The 13,609-nt window shown below is 39.2% G+C and overlaps 1 protein-coding gene across 2 annotated transcripts in view; it reads right to left on the minus strand.

Moving 5' to 3' along the window:
• Positions 1–12,401, minus strand: part of tpcn3 (two pore segment channel 3) — a 28,061-nt gene extending 15,660 nt beyond the window's left edge. Inside the window, exons 1-9 of one of the 2 annotated variants that reach the window (XM_034227355.1) lie at positions 12,312–12,401; positions 10,712–11,171; positions 8,649–8,731; positions 7,689–7,803; positions 7,176–7,304; positions 3,346–3,462; positions 1,810–1,928; positions 709–810; positions 107–233 (exon numbers count right to left, since the gene is read on the minus strand). In XM_034227355.1, coding sequence (XP_034083246.1) covers positions 107–233; positions 709–810; positions 1,810–1,928; positions 3,346–3,462; positions 7,176–7,304; positions 7,689–7,803; positions 8,649–8,731; positions 10,712–10,807 — 888 coding nt within the window. In that variant the 5' untranslated portion in view covers positions 10,808–11,171; positions 12,312–12,401. The remainder of the gene's footprint in view (positions 1–106; positions 234–708; positions 811–1,809; positions 1,929–3,345; positions 3,463–7,175; positions 7,305–7,688; positions 7,804–8,648; positions 8,732–10,711; positions 11,172–12,311) is intronic. The other variant, XM_034227356.1, reaches the window with a different exon arrangement.
• Between the last annotated feature and the right edge of the window lie 1,208 nt (positions 12,402–13,609).

Below are 13,609 nucleotides of genomic sequence, written 5' to 3' on the forward strand. Positions count from 1 at the left end.
AGCTCTCCTCGTGTCTCTCCGAGTCCTGTTTCCAATTGCAACAGAAGTTTCCCCCACACATAGCATGTTTCAAACTGTATAGAGATCCTCTGAGAGGCCGTGATACCTTCAGGTGGTATTTGTAGTTGTTGTAGACGACGGCCAAGAACACGGACATGAAGATGTAGTTATTGATGAGGATGTACAGGATGAAGAAGATGGCGAAGTAATAGCTGGCGTTGTATGCCGGCATCCTGCAAACAAGAAGAGAAGTCAAAAGGTGCAGACGGACAGATAAATGTTTCGAAAAAGTAACTTCCTTCTTCTCAAAACATGGATGTTTTGACGGTAGCATGACATTGTGTAATTAACAAAAAACGCCTTCATAATTCATCCTCAAAGAAAATATTCAACTCGCTTTTTTAAATAAAGATGGCTGCAGTAATGCTTGATCACACTCTGAAGGTGGTTAATGCCGTTTAGTCCAATGCAAACTACTTAATAATTTAATAACAACGTTGAATTTAAAATAAGAAAATATGTTGTTTCATTTCTTTATATAATTAATATTATTTTTAAATGTCGCATCAACTTCCTTCTTTATAACAGGAGGCACACATCTTTTACATATTAAAATATTTCACAGATTTTCCTGATTTCAAGGCATTTTAAGGTAAAGGGATGAATATTAAACTAATGTTGGTGCTAGAAGTAGTGAAGAAGTCTTACATGATGTCGGGGCTGTTGGCCGTGGTGACGAGGACGTACAGATCGAAGATGATCTCGAGGTAGTTTGTGAAGTACGGAGATCCATTGATGGTAGTCAGACTTCTGCAGAAAATACACAATAAAAGAACTTCATTACATTACATTACATGTCACTTGTTAGACGCTTTTATCCAAAGCGACTTACATACTCAATACTGTGGATAATCACCACAGGAGCAATTTGGGGTGAAGTGTCTTGCCCAGGGACACAACGACATGCTGACTGCAGTGGGGTTTCAGACTGATTCCACAACACCATCACTAATGTTCATGTATTTACTTATTACTGACGATTTGTCGGCACATGGATGTCGATTGATGCACCCTTGATTAAAAACAATCAAGTCAGCACTTTTTAACTTAAGTAAATCCTGCTATTTAGTCCCTTTCAATATTTAAAGAGCATGACCTTTGTGTGTTGAGTGGGTTGCTATAATACCAGTGGCAAAAACAAATGTACATATACTTCAAAAATAAAATACATATACATTATAGGTGCCCATACCAAATATACTTAATGCCAACAAATATAAACAGGTCAGATAAACAGCATACATTTACTGTGTATGTATATTTGTATTGATGTACATTTAAAGAGAGCAATCATTTAAATAGTAGATTTTTTTTTTTTGACGACACATTCACTGATTCCGGCTTTTATTTTGTTTTCATTCTCCGTTACTGATTCTCTTTACATTTTTGGGCAGACATATCCAATTTGAAGATGGCACCTTGGAGATGGAAGACTTTTTTCGGTATTTCTTTTAAATGTTATGCAAACGATTAGTTAATTAATCAGGAAAATAACACATTAATGCACATAATACCAACAACCATTTATTCATTACTTTTAATACCTAAAACAAATCTCAGTTCATTCAAATGTTGACATTTTGTAGAAGTTTTGGTTTCTTAGACGTACAATCAAAGTAGCTTTTATTGACGTTTAAATGCATCTCTAAACTTTGAATTTGGAGCCCATGTGACTCGTGTTTCCTCTCCAGCGTTCACAGCAGTTTATCTGTCTAAGATTTTAAAACGAGATAAAGAAAGTCTTCTCACCGTTTGCCGAGCAGTTTGAGCGCCATGAGGGAGAAGATGAGGAGGCTGAACATGAAGAGCAGGAAGACGTAGAAGATCTGAGGCAGAGCGTTCCGGATGCTTCTGAACGCCCTGCGGAGCTGAACACAAACAAGCAGAGTTTATGAAGGAGGACACGAACGCTGCGTCCACTCAGAGGAAAACAAACTAATGATGCCTTCAGGCGCCGTCAGCTCAGAGGCAAACATGTCCACGTTTAGCAGCAGGAAGTTTAAACTGGACATTCAAGATCCTGAGATAACAAATAAAAACAACAACATGTGACGGTTTACCTGAGAGACACCTGCCGGCATGAACATGAGGACAAATATGGAAGTTTATTTAGAGGAAAACTGTTATGTCTTCTGTCAGGTTGAGTTTATAACTGGTGAGACGTTTTTCAGTATACAAAAAAGAGGTTATACCTCTCCCTGAATATCAGAAAGTGAGTCGAAAAATCAGTATGCTATATAATCGTAAAATATGATGATTGTCTGTCTCTTAAAAACGTGTTTCTGAAAGATTACATCTGTAAAAGTATCAAGGTGAGAGACGTGGGAGAGCTGTGAGGGGTGAGACAGGTGAGACACCTGAGAGAGGTGAGAGAGCTGTGAGACAGGTAAGACAGGTAAGAGACCTGAGAGAGAGCTGTGAGAGGTGAGACGGGTGAGAGAGCTGTGAGGGGTGAGACAGGTGAGAGAGCTGTGAGGGGTGAGACAGGTGAGAGAGCTGTGAGGGGTGAGACAGGTGAGAGAGCTGTGAGGGGTGAGACAGGTGAGAGAGGTGAGAGAGCTGTGAGGGGTGAGACAGGTGAGACACCTGAGAGAGGTGAGACGGGTGAGAGAGCTGTGAGGGGTGAGACAGGTGAGACACCTGAGAGAGGTGAGACGGGTGAGAGAGCTGTGAGGGGTGAGACAGGTGAGAGAGCTGTGAGGGGTGAGACAGGTAAGACAGGTAAGAGACCTGAGAGAGAGCTGTGAGGGGTGAGACAGGTGAGACACCTGAGAGAGGTGAGACAGGTGAGAGAGCTGTGAGACAGGTGAGAGAGCTGTGAGACAGGTGAGAGAGCTGTGAGGGGTGAGACAGGTAAGATAGGTAAGAGACCTGAGAGAGAGCTGTGAGGGGTGAGACAGGTGAGACACCTGAGAGAGGTGAGACAGGTGAGAGAGCTGTGAGACAGGTGAGAGAGCTGTGAGACAGGTGAGAGAGCTGTGAGGGGTGAGACAGGTAAGATAGGTAAGAGACCTGAGAGAGAGCTGTGAGGGGTGAGACAGGTAAGAGACCTGAGAGAGAGCTGTGAGGTGTGAGACAGGTAAGAGACCTGAGAGAGAGCTGTGAGGGGTGAGACAGGTAAGAGACCTGAGAGAGAGCTGTGAGGGGTGAGACAGGTGAGACACCTGAGAGAGGTGAGACGGGTGAGAGAGCTGTGAGGGGTGAGACAGGTGAGACACCTAAGAGAGGTGAGACGGGTGAGAGAGCTGTGAGGGGTGAGACGGGTGAGACAGGTGAGAGGGTTACCTGTCGCCCCTCGGTGACGTTGACCAGCAGCAGCGGCCTCAGGACTCTGGACCAGCGGACCCCGTAATAGTTTGTAGCTTTCAGCGCTCCGTAGATGATCATATCCACCAGAGTCAGCTGCACACACACAGAGGTCCAACACACACAGTTTCATTCATGAGATTCATTGTAATATAATTATATAGCACACAATAAATACATTAAATATAACAAAGCCCTTTTCAGTTTTCATCTTTCCTCAGCTGGAATACATTCTAATCTCTTCTCCATGTTATATATGTTTCCAAACTTCAGTCAGTATGTAAGTGTGTGTTAAATGAGTAAAATCACATGATGTCTCATTAAGACACTTTATAAGGAGACTCAAACACTGATCTGGAAAAACCACAACTAGCACCAGGGATGTAAAAAACTATTGATATCCTTAAGTATCGCAAGATTATCCATCCATCCATCTTCTCCCGCTTATCCGTGGTCGGGTCGCGGGGGTAGCAGTTCCAGCAGAGAGCCCCAAACTTCCCTTTCCCTGGTCACATCAACCAGCTCTGACTGGGGGATCCCAAGGCGCTCCCAGGCCAGCGAAGAGATATAATCCCTCCACCTGGTCCTAGGTCTACCCCTTGGTCTCTTCCCAGCTGGACGTGCCTGGAACACCTCCCTAGGGAGGCGCCCAGGTGGCATCCTAACTAGGTGCCCGAACCACCTCAACTGGCTCCTTTCGACGCGAAGGAGGAGCGGCTCAACTCCGAGTCCCTCCCGGATGACTGAACTTCTCACCTTATCCCTAAGGGAGACGCCAGCCACCCTGCGGAGAAAACCCATCTCGGCCGCTTGAATCCGCGCAAGATTATGTTCTGCAAAACTGAATAGATTCTCAAAAGCATTGTGTACATGTTTAATGTATATAGCGTACTTGCAAAGATTGTACAAAATAAACTAAACTTACTTCACTAAGATGTTATGCATATGGTTGTTTGTTCACTTTACTATGACATTTTATCCCCCAAAAATATTTTTAAATCTCTATACTATCGCAAAATAGTGAATTGTAACTCCTGCATCATGATATATAATGTAACGCCATATTTTTCTCCAACAAACAGCCCTATCCACCAGCCTTTAATTTCGAGTTTCTAGTATGGACCATTGCACATCGAATGGTTGAAATAAAAGCTAAAATACACATGTCCGACTTCATCTTTATAATACCACAATCAGTGGCGGTTCTAGACCATTTGACTGGGGGGGGCCAAGCTGGGGCCAGTTATTTTCTGAGGGGGGCACAATAAATAGAGGACGAAAAAGACAAAGACAGTATGAAGTAATTGCGCATACACCTAAGAAAACAATGCAATACAGTTATTGGTATTTGTTTCATTACACATTATTATATGCTTACCTTTGTGTGCTGTTTGGGTCTGTGGGACCCGTTTTCAGTGTTTACTAAAAGAAAATGTATGCAATTTAATTATTTGAACCTGCTTTATTTGGGGGTGGACCTCACCTTCTCTAGGGGGGTCCGGGGGCATGTAGCCCCGAGAAGATTTTTTTTGAAATGTTGAAGTTAAATGCATCAATCTGGTGCACTTTGAGCACAAAATGAATTTATTGATACAGCTCTCAACACTCGATGAAAGAGAGATGAATACTTTTCAATAATCAAAAGATCTTTAGAATATGATCAACCAATAACAAATCATTTCAACTAGTTTATTCTTATCTTATGTTACCTATAGTTAGTATTCTTTCTTTTTATTTATGCATATTTTACTAATCACTCCCCTTTCAAACAGTTTTTTTTTTTTTACTGTCCTATAGTACACATTGGAATGACTTCTTGATTTTTTACAACACATTAAATAGATAAAGGTGTGCTCTCTCTATCTCTCTCTCTCTCTCTCTCTGTCTCACTCGCTCACAGAGGCTGTGTGCTCCTCCGTGGCGATGACGGCTTGCGTTAAAAAAAAACAAAACATATTTGTAAAGTGGGGGCTATTGAGGGCTTGCGAGATACCGGTAGCTCGTGATCGACGCCTCGGAGACCCCTACTCTAATGGCCAGACTAGAATGACAAATATCGTTACTTCCGCCTATTCCGTCAGCCAAGAAATCGTTTAATCATAAACTTTTTTTTTTCATTTTTAGGGGGGCCACAGGGGGGTCCAAAGTCAGAGTTAGGGGGGCACTGGCCCCCCTGCCCTCCCCTAGAACCGCCCCTGACCACAATGCCATCAAACTGAGGTGATAATGTGCCTCTCGGGTTTTATTTAACACATAATACATTATGAACTTAAGTGCTGGTGTTAATTAATGTGCAATGTCCCTTAAACAAAGAACATATTTCCCTGCATCGACAGCACCGTCACATAACAGCAAACCAAGCTTCAATAATCTGACATTAAATGAATAAAAGTAAACAGTAAAACCAGAATTTAGAAAATACTGCTGTTTGTAATAAAAACATTCAGCTAGTGAAGAGAAAGAGCATTCTGATTATTTCATGGATCCTGTGATCCTGAGTGGTGTGTCTCTTTGAGTCACCAGGAAGCCTTTCTGCTTTAAAAGGCGCTGACGAGGCGACTTCTCCGGCTAAAGGTTGTTTCACAACAACAGACAGAAAGTCTTCTCAGCAAATCCTGACTCTGCAGATCACAGGAACTCTGATCGCAGCAAAAACCAGGAAGTGTCCGTTCAAACTCAACAACCGTCACCAGGATATAACTCATCTGTAGCACAACACAAGTTTCACTGGGATTATCTACACATTCTCTCATTTAGGTTGTTCACATTAGGGCTGCAACTAACAAGTGTTTTAATCGCTGACCAATCAATAGTTGTTTTGTCTTGTTTTCGAGATACCATGTTTTTTAAATGTCTTGTGTCACCCAAAACTCTAAATATATTTAGCTTACTGGGACAGAGAAGAATAGACACCAGAAAATATTCATATTTAAAAAGAGTATTTTCTTAAACAATTACTCAACCGTTTAATCTTCAATCAAAGCAGTTGATTATTAATTTAAGAGTTAACAACTAATCAAGAAATGTGAAACCTTTTGCAGCCTTGGGTCAGACTTCTGAACAGTAAGCACTTTTAACAAGTAGCACAAGTTTACTTTAAATAACTAAGTCTTATTGTTGTTGATTATTATGTATTCTTATTAGGATGAGATAATCTTTATTGATCCCCTTAGGGATATCCAGGTGTTAATTATGTATAGTGTTAGAGTTAGTTTTAAATGTGGTTTGATCTGTTGTGTAAATGCTTTTTTGTTGTTGTGCAATGCCTTGAGTGCTGCATAACAGAAAGGTTAATTGACAAACAGAATATTATATTTACAGATTTACTGAGATCAGTTTACTCCTCCTGGTTCAGTCGCCCCTCGATAAAAAATTGCAGTAAATAATATATTTGTCTAACACGCGTTTATGATGCTTACATGTTTTGTTCAATTTTGGAGCGTAAATGCAATGGCCAGAAGTAAAGGAACTACAGCACGGTCACATGACTTCATGTCACCATCGCTAAGCTAAAGGCGGCTAATGTCCCGCGTCATGTAGTTTAGAAGTCTAATTTAGCAAACTGTTAGCAACGGCTGCTTCTATGACGCATATAAGATTCAGAAATTCACCAGTGGAGTATTTACTGACGTATTTTATGTCGTCAAACACAACGTGACAACCTTGTGTTAACCACAGACCTTATTTCAAACAAAACAAATGTTAAAAAAAAAATTGACTTCAAGACAAAGGAACTAGAAGTGTTCAATTTCTAACTAATTTCTTGGTTTTAGGACTCATTCCGGCACTGCTCTATCAGCGCCTCTTACCACGATGATGACGATGATGCAGATGTTTTTGGGGTCTTTCCAGAACTTCTCTCGAGGGATCACTTTGGCGTAGTGAACGATCCGAATGGTGAAGACGAGCAGACAGAGCAGCTCCACCAGCATGGTGGCCTGAGAACACAGAAACACACACACTGATGAAACATCTGAATTTAACACGCACTGCGCTCTGGTGTTTGTTTGACTGGTTTCCTTTGAGGCTGATTGTGTTGCACCTGCTGACTTTTGATACGTTTCAATCGTTTGAATTAAACAATAAAGCCTTGACAGTGATGACCAAATGAGATGCTTGTTAATGAATATCTTTGACAAGAAATCAGAATATACTGTAAATCCTAAAAGTATGTTTTGACTTTTGTACAGATTTGTTACAAAAGCGGCAGACAAAGCTTCTTCTACCTGACGGACGAATGCATGTTCTTCTTGTGCACATTAAAAAGAGGAAGTGTGAAAGCAGGAAATCGTTTTGGTGTCAGTCAGCAGAAACCGTCTCACCCATGTCGGCAGAGGGAACACGGCCGGGTCCTCGAAGACGGCCAGAGACAGATCGAGCAGGATGAAGAAGTAGAGGAGCACCTGAGGGAGCCAGTGGTTGTAGCGCAGATACAATCTGAAACACACACACATTTTAAAACAAAGCGGAAATGTTGAAGCTAAAAGATGACGTTCTGCTGAAGAAACAGATTTATTATTTAAGTATAACATGGCTGTTAATCTCTATTTCTATTACCTTCATTATTGTTTTGACTGAAACCATCAACGTAGCAGTGCATTGCTCAATATAAGAGATGCAAACATTAGTTGATTGACAGAAACATTGTGGAAATTGCAAGAAAAAAGTTTTTCAGGATCTCAAATATGGAAGTTTCTTCTTTTTTTTAGGTTGGACATATTCACTTATTTCTGACATGTTTTAGACCAAATCATTAAATAGATAATAATCAGTAGATTGATCAATAATACAACTAAATCCTTAGTAGATGTTCATCTTTAAAAACATAACATAGTTGCTTTAAAAAAGGGCTCTGTAATCCCCTAAAACATCTTCTCACTGTCGTTTTTTATCAAACAAAAACTGGTGGAAGTTGAGTGTTTGTAAAAGAACTACTTTCTGCAGCGGATTAATATACATTTGGTCAACATAAACTAAACAGTTCATGTCACCCAATGCAAAATAAAATGTGTTTAATTGATGTGTTTTTAATCGTTTTTTGGACAGTAATGGAGCGCTATGGCACATACTAATAATACATACAAGGCTTTATTAGACAAAGGATACTTACAGTGGATTCATTCATGCTATCTTTTAGTGTGAACATAAGGAAGAATATCAAATATCACCAGGCGTGCACGTGTGGAGTTCAGTATCCCTGCTTCTGAGATTTTAATTCACTATAATGTTGATTTAAAACTAGCGGGAGATAAAACTCCTGATTATAAATAAGAATATCTCACCTCACAGCTTCAGGCGACGTGTCAAAGTAAATGTTCCGGTTGTATTGAGCGTCCGACACATAGATAGCAGCCAGGTCGAAATCCTGAAAAACGTAGACTTATTCAATTCAGAGTTGTAATGTAGAGGGGTGCATCTCATGGGTGGGGACCATATAGCACAAGAAAAATAAAGACATCACAATGAATTAAAAGAAGCACACCAATTAAGAGTTAGTAACTACTAAATAAATACCCCAAGTTCTTTCACCTTGTACTTTTACATAGTCCACTGATACATCGAATAATACCCTACAGTTGCAGAGCCTGTAAAGGTGTTCCTGTAATAAAGGGGCCTCTGATCGTGTGATCATGTCTGACTTTGTGATTTGAACACTGTAAGGAATTTAAAAAGGGTGAAAACTTATCTTAATCATTCACACGTGTTATAATAACTCCTCCAGACTCTTTAAAACTGTTAAAAGTAATGCCAGGTGTCCGTCTTCAGTCCCCAAAGTGACTTAAAGCAGCAAAAATAAAACAGGAAACACAATCTGTCGTATCAGAAAGGGATAAAAGTACTAATACCACGCTGTATAAATAAATACTCAATTTCAAGCAAAAGTACAGCACCGAGAACGGCACTTAAGTAGCATTTAAGTCAAATTAGGAAAATGTACTTAAAGTACTCTTTTTTTAAATATTTTAAAACAAAAGCAGCAATTCACATTTAAGAAGCTGGAACTGTGAAGTATTTTTGAACAAAGAATGTCTCAGGAGAATTACAATCAATTCATTTTCGGTTAACCCACTCGTGGTTTTATTCATATGTGGGAGAAGTACTCAGAAATTGTACTTAAGTAAAAGTACCAGAGAGTAATCAAATCAAGTTTTATTTATATAGCACATTTTTAAAACGATTTTTGGTCGAGCCAAAGTGCTGTACATACAGTAAAAATACTTTACAATAAGGACACAAGTAGGAATACTTTGTTACAAGTAAAAGTCCTGCATTACAAATGTTACTCAAGTAAAAGTATAAAAGTATTATCATCAAAAAGTATATCAAACTAGTACTCAAGTACAGTACTTGAGTGAATGTACTTCCCACCTCTGGTTTGGGTTACCTACAGATATGTTGGATGGTTGAATCTATGCCAAATAATCATATTTGAAAAGCTTTTCCCAAGTATTGTGTGTCAGAATCTGAATTAGTAAAGTAACATATCAATACATGTAGTGGAGTACAACATTTGCTTCCAAAATGTAGAAGTGTATTACAATGATAACACTCAGTAAAAGTAACTCACTTGTGTACTGAAGTACAGTACTTAGTAAATGTTTAGTTACTTCCACCTCTGGAGAGCAGCTAAGACCTGACTGAGTTTAGAGTTTTTTTATTGCAGTGGTGACTTTATAACAAACTTTTACTGAGAGCTGGAAGTGTCTTCTTCTCTGCTTTATGAGGCAAAAGTCCACCAGTTAACTGCTATCATGTGAAATAAACAGACATGTGTAACCAGTGGTGTAAAGTAACAAGGTAGATTTAATCAAGTACTGTACTTAAGTACAATTTCGATGGACTTTGTTTGCTACTTCGTACTGCTACCCAACAACAATGCAGAGGTAAATCATGTATGTCTACTTCACTACATGTATTTAATACCTTTAGTTACTTTACAGATCTGGATGAATGATGTGAAATATAATCAAGTCTTAAATCAGACTTTAGTTCCACCTGGAGTAAATTCACCATCTACCCTGCAGTATACAAAGACATTACAACTATAGCTGCACCTTTACCAGCTTTGAGAACACTTTCATGATCAATCATTATAAAACATATATTATATATTATTCTGAAATGGACCAATCTGCGCAATGAGTACTACTACGTATATTTGTATGCTAATACTTTTGTACTTTTACTTGAGGAACATTTTGAATGCAGGACTTTTACTTGTAACAGAGTATTCCTACACTCTGGTACTTCTACTTTTGCCTAAGACCAGAGTACTTCTCCCCCTCTGTGAGTAACAAACCCTGGTCCATAGGAGCATCAGCTGATTGTTTGCACTCTGGCTCACCTCTTTGGTTTTTGCAGCATTCCCTCCGTTAGGAATTCCTTTTCCTTTTCCCGCAGACACATCTGGAATGTCCTCAATCTTCTCTGGCTCGGACATCCTCAAAACTTTCAACACGATTCTCCCTCCCCAAAAAAACGACTTTCCAGAAGTTGTTTTAACGCAAAGAGTTCCCAGTCCTCAGAGTTTGTGTCTCTGCAGGAAATAAGTCCAGTCGTGCCTTCCCTCTCAGTTTGAGTTGTAATCGTCCATCTGTGCGGGAACACATCACATGTTTCCTCTCTTCTGCTCTTCAGAGGGACAGTCTGCCTCCATCAGCTCAGACTGACTGATCTGTGATCGGATCCTCTATTTGAGCGGCTCTAATAAACCAGGGAGCGTGATGCCTTCAGGGACCGGAGGAAATGTGGAGGGGAAAGAGACCGTGACCAGGCCCGGCTCCAGGATAAAATGACTGAGGGGGCTGTTAAAAAATCAGAGGGGGCGATTTTTTTTCACAACAACGAAAAATACTGGCAATGTAATGAATTGACACACCAAGTTTTGTTGCTTCTCACTGCTCTACAATCTCTTTGCTTCTTTATTTGTATTCCGGATTTACCCCTCTCGTTCTGTTCTTTTCCTCTGATCTTTAATAATAGATAGTACATGATTAGATGCCTGCACTTTGGTTAACAGACTAACATTGATTTCCTCAATGTATACATTGACAGGCTCTGTAATTATACCATAACCTTTTCTTCTCTATCCCTTAACTCGTCTTCCTATCAGATTTACTTACCTCAGGTCAGGATTAAAGAAACATTAATCTGGTTGATTTTTTATTTCCAAGATTGAATGTTCAAAACAAGGCCTAAAACCTGGCATTGCATAAGAAAGTGTCTAATATATAAACCAAATGTAATATTGGATAAAACACTACACCAAATGGACAGACAGATTAAAAGTAAAGTCCCCTGGTTTGTCTCTAGAGTCTAACTGCCATGAGAAAAATCAAATCAATGTTCCACAATCCGTCACTAGATGTCGCTCATTGTACCAATACGGTTTATATAATACATAACATATTATTATTATTATTGTTATTATTATTATTATTATTATTATTATTATTATTATTATAGTAAAAGGGCTCGCTTTGGCAACATCCTGATCCATACAGGCAGCCCTAAATAATAACAAGTAACCATCATGTGTGGTGCTATCTGTAGATGTCTGTCTTATTTTTTGTTGATTTCATATTGTTTTCACAGAGCTGTGCAAATGAATTTCCCCCTGGGGACAATACATCTAATCTAAACTACTTTAATATTCAATCCCACACATGACGATTGTTTGTTTGTTTGTAACCTTGATTGGTCCCATTGAGATCATAGATCTCTTTTTCAAGGGAGACCTGCAGCAATTAGGTTCCACATGAAACATAAAACAACATAAAACAATAGAGGATATCATACAACATATTTACAAGCTATTTACATACTTATCAACATTTACAAATACCCATAGTTTCAAAGAGCATTTCACTTAGACTTGCTTTAAAAACATTCAGAGGAATAAAATTGCTCAATATCACGATTGAGAACATACATTCGTAATTTACCTCGTTTAAAGCACTTCGTTCTAACTATGGATTTAGTTGACACTACTAGCCGACTTTCTTTTGTCCAATATTTTGCGGGAAGGTACATTGAATTAGAAGTAGAAGAAGAAGAAGAAGAAGAAGAAGAAGAAGAAGAAGAAGAAGAAGAGGTAAAAGCTTCTTATTATACATCCATGGGTAGAAGAAGAAGAAGAAGAAGAAGAAGTAGAGGTAGAAGAAGAAGAAGTAGAGGTAGAAGAATGAAGAAGTAGAGGTAGAAGAAGAAGAAGTAGAGGTAGAAGAAGAAGAAGTAGAGGTAAAAGAAGAAGAAGTAGAGGTAGAAGAAGAAGAAGTATTAGAAAAAGAAATACGCTAATGCTACAAACAGGCACAACACTGTTACTCTGTTTTTACTGACATGTAACATTTTATTTCACCTTGCTCTATATTTTTTAACGCACATTCCGAAAAAGGGGACTTTGTCCGGAAAACGGGGACGTTTTGGTCCCCCATGCGACTGTGTTTACAGCTAAGCACACATGCTAACATTAATTAAGACTATACAAGCTCACTTGGGGTTGAGGCTTGACTGCCTGCCCACATCTCTGATCTAAACATAGTAACGTGTGATGGGGGAAATAATTATTTAAAGTTATTTAATAATTGTGACATTTATTTAACTTTTCGATGGATGAATGATGCTCAAAGTGAGGGGGCAAATAAGACAACTGAGGGGGCAATGCCCCCTTTTGCCACCTCGTGGCGCCGGGCCCGACCGTGACGTAGTATCAGGGCTGCATGACACTAAAAACTATTTTTTTGCTGTATAATCATTTAACATTTGAAGCTTATTACATCCTTTTTTACATTCAGAGCTAGCCCACTTTTTTGCATTAGAGTCTATCACGAATTCTAATAACATTTTATTCATCTTTTTTTAAAAATATATATTGAATGAGCATCGATGGAGGATGGCCTGAGACCTATGCCTGAGACCAAGGGCGCCGGAAGCGGGGGGGCCAGGGGGCCATTGGCCCCCCCACTTTTCAGCCCTGCCCCACATTTTCGCAGCAGCAGATTTTTTTTTTTTTTTTTCTTTTCAGTCTTTATTTCGAACAGATTCAAAAATAACAAATAAAAAATAACAAATGTGAAAAACAGAATACCGTATTGTTATAATACAGTATTTATCCACATTCATGGTAATATTTGTATATTCAACAAAAAAACAAAAAAAAGTCTTCATATTAATAATAATAAATCATATGTGTCCGAAAGGAGTAGGAGGAAGCAAATGCTTATTAATTCCCACCCCTTAC

The sequence above is a fragment of the Gymnodraco acuticeps genome, unplaced genomic scaffold (assembly GCF_902827175.1).
Source record: "Gymnodraco acuticeps unplaced genomic scaffold, fGymAcu1.1, whole genome shotgun sequence".
NCBI lineage: Eukaryota > Metazoa > Chordata > Actinopteri > Perciformes > Bathydraconidae > Gymnodraco > Gymnodraco acuticeps.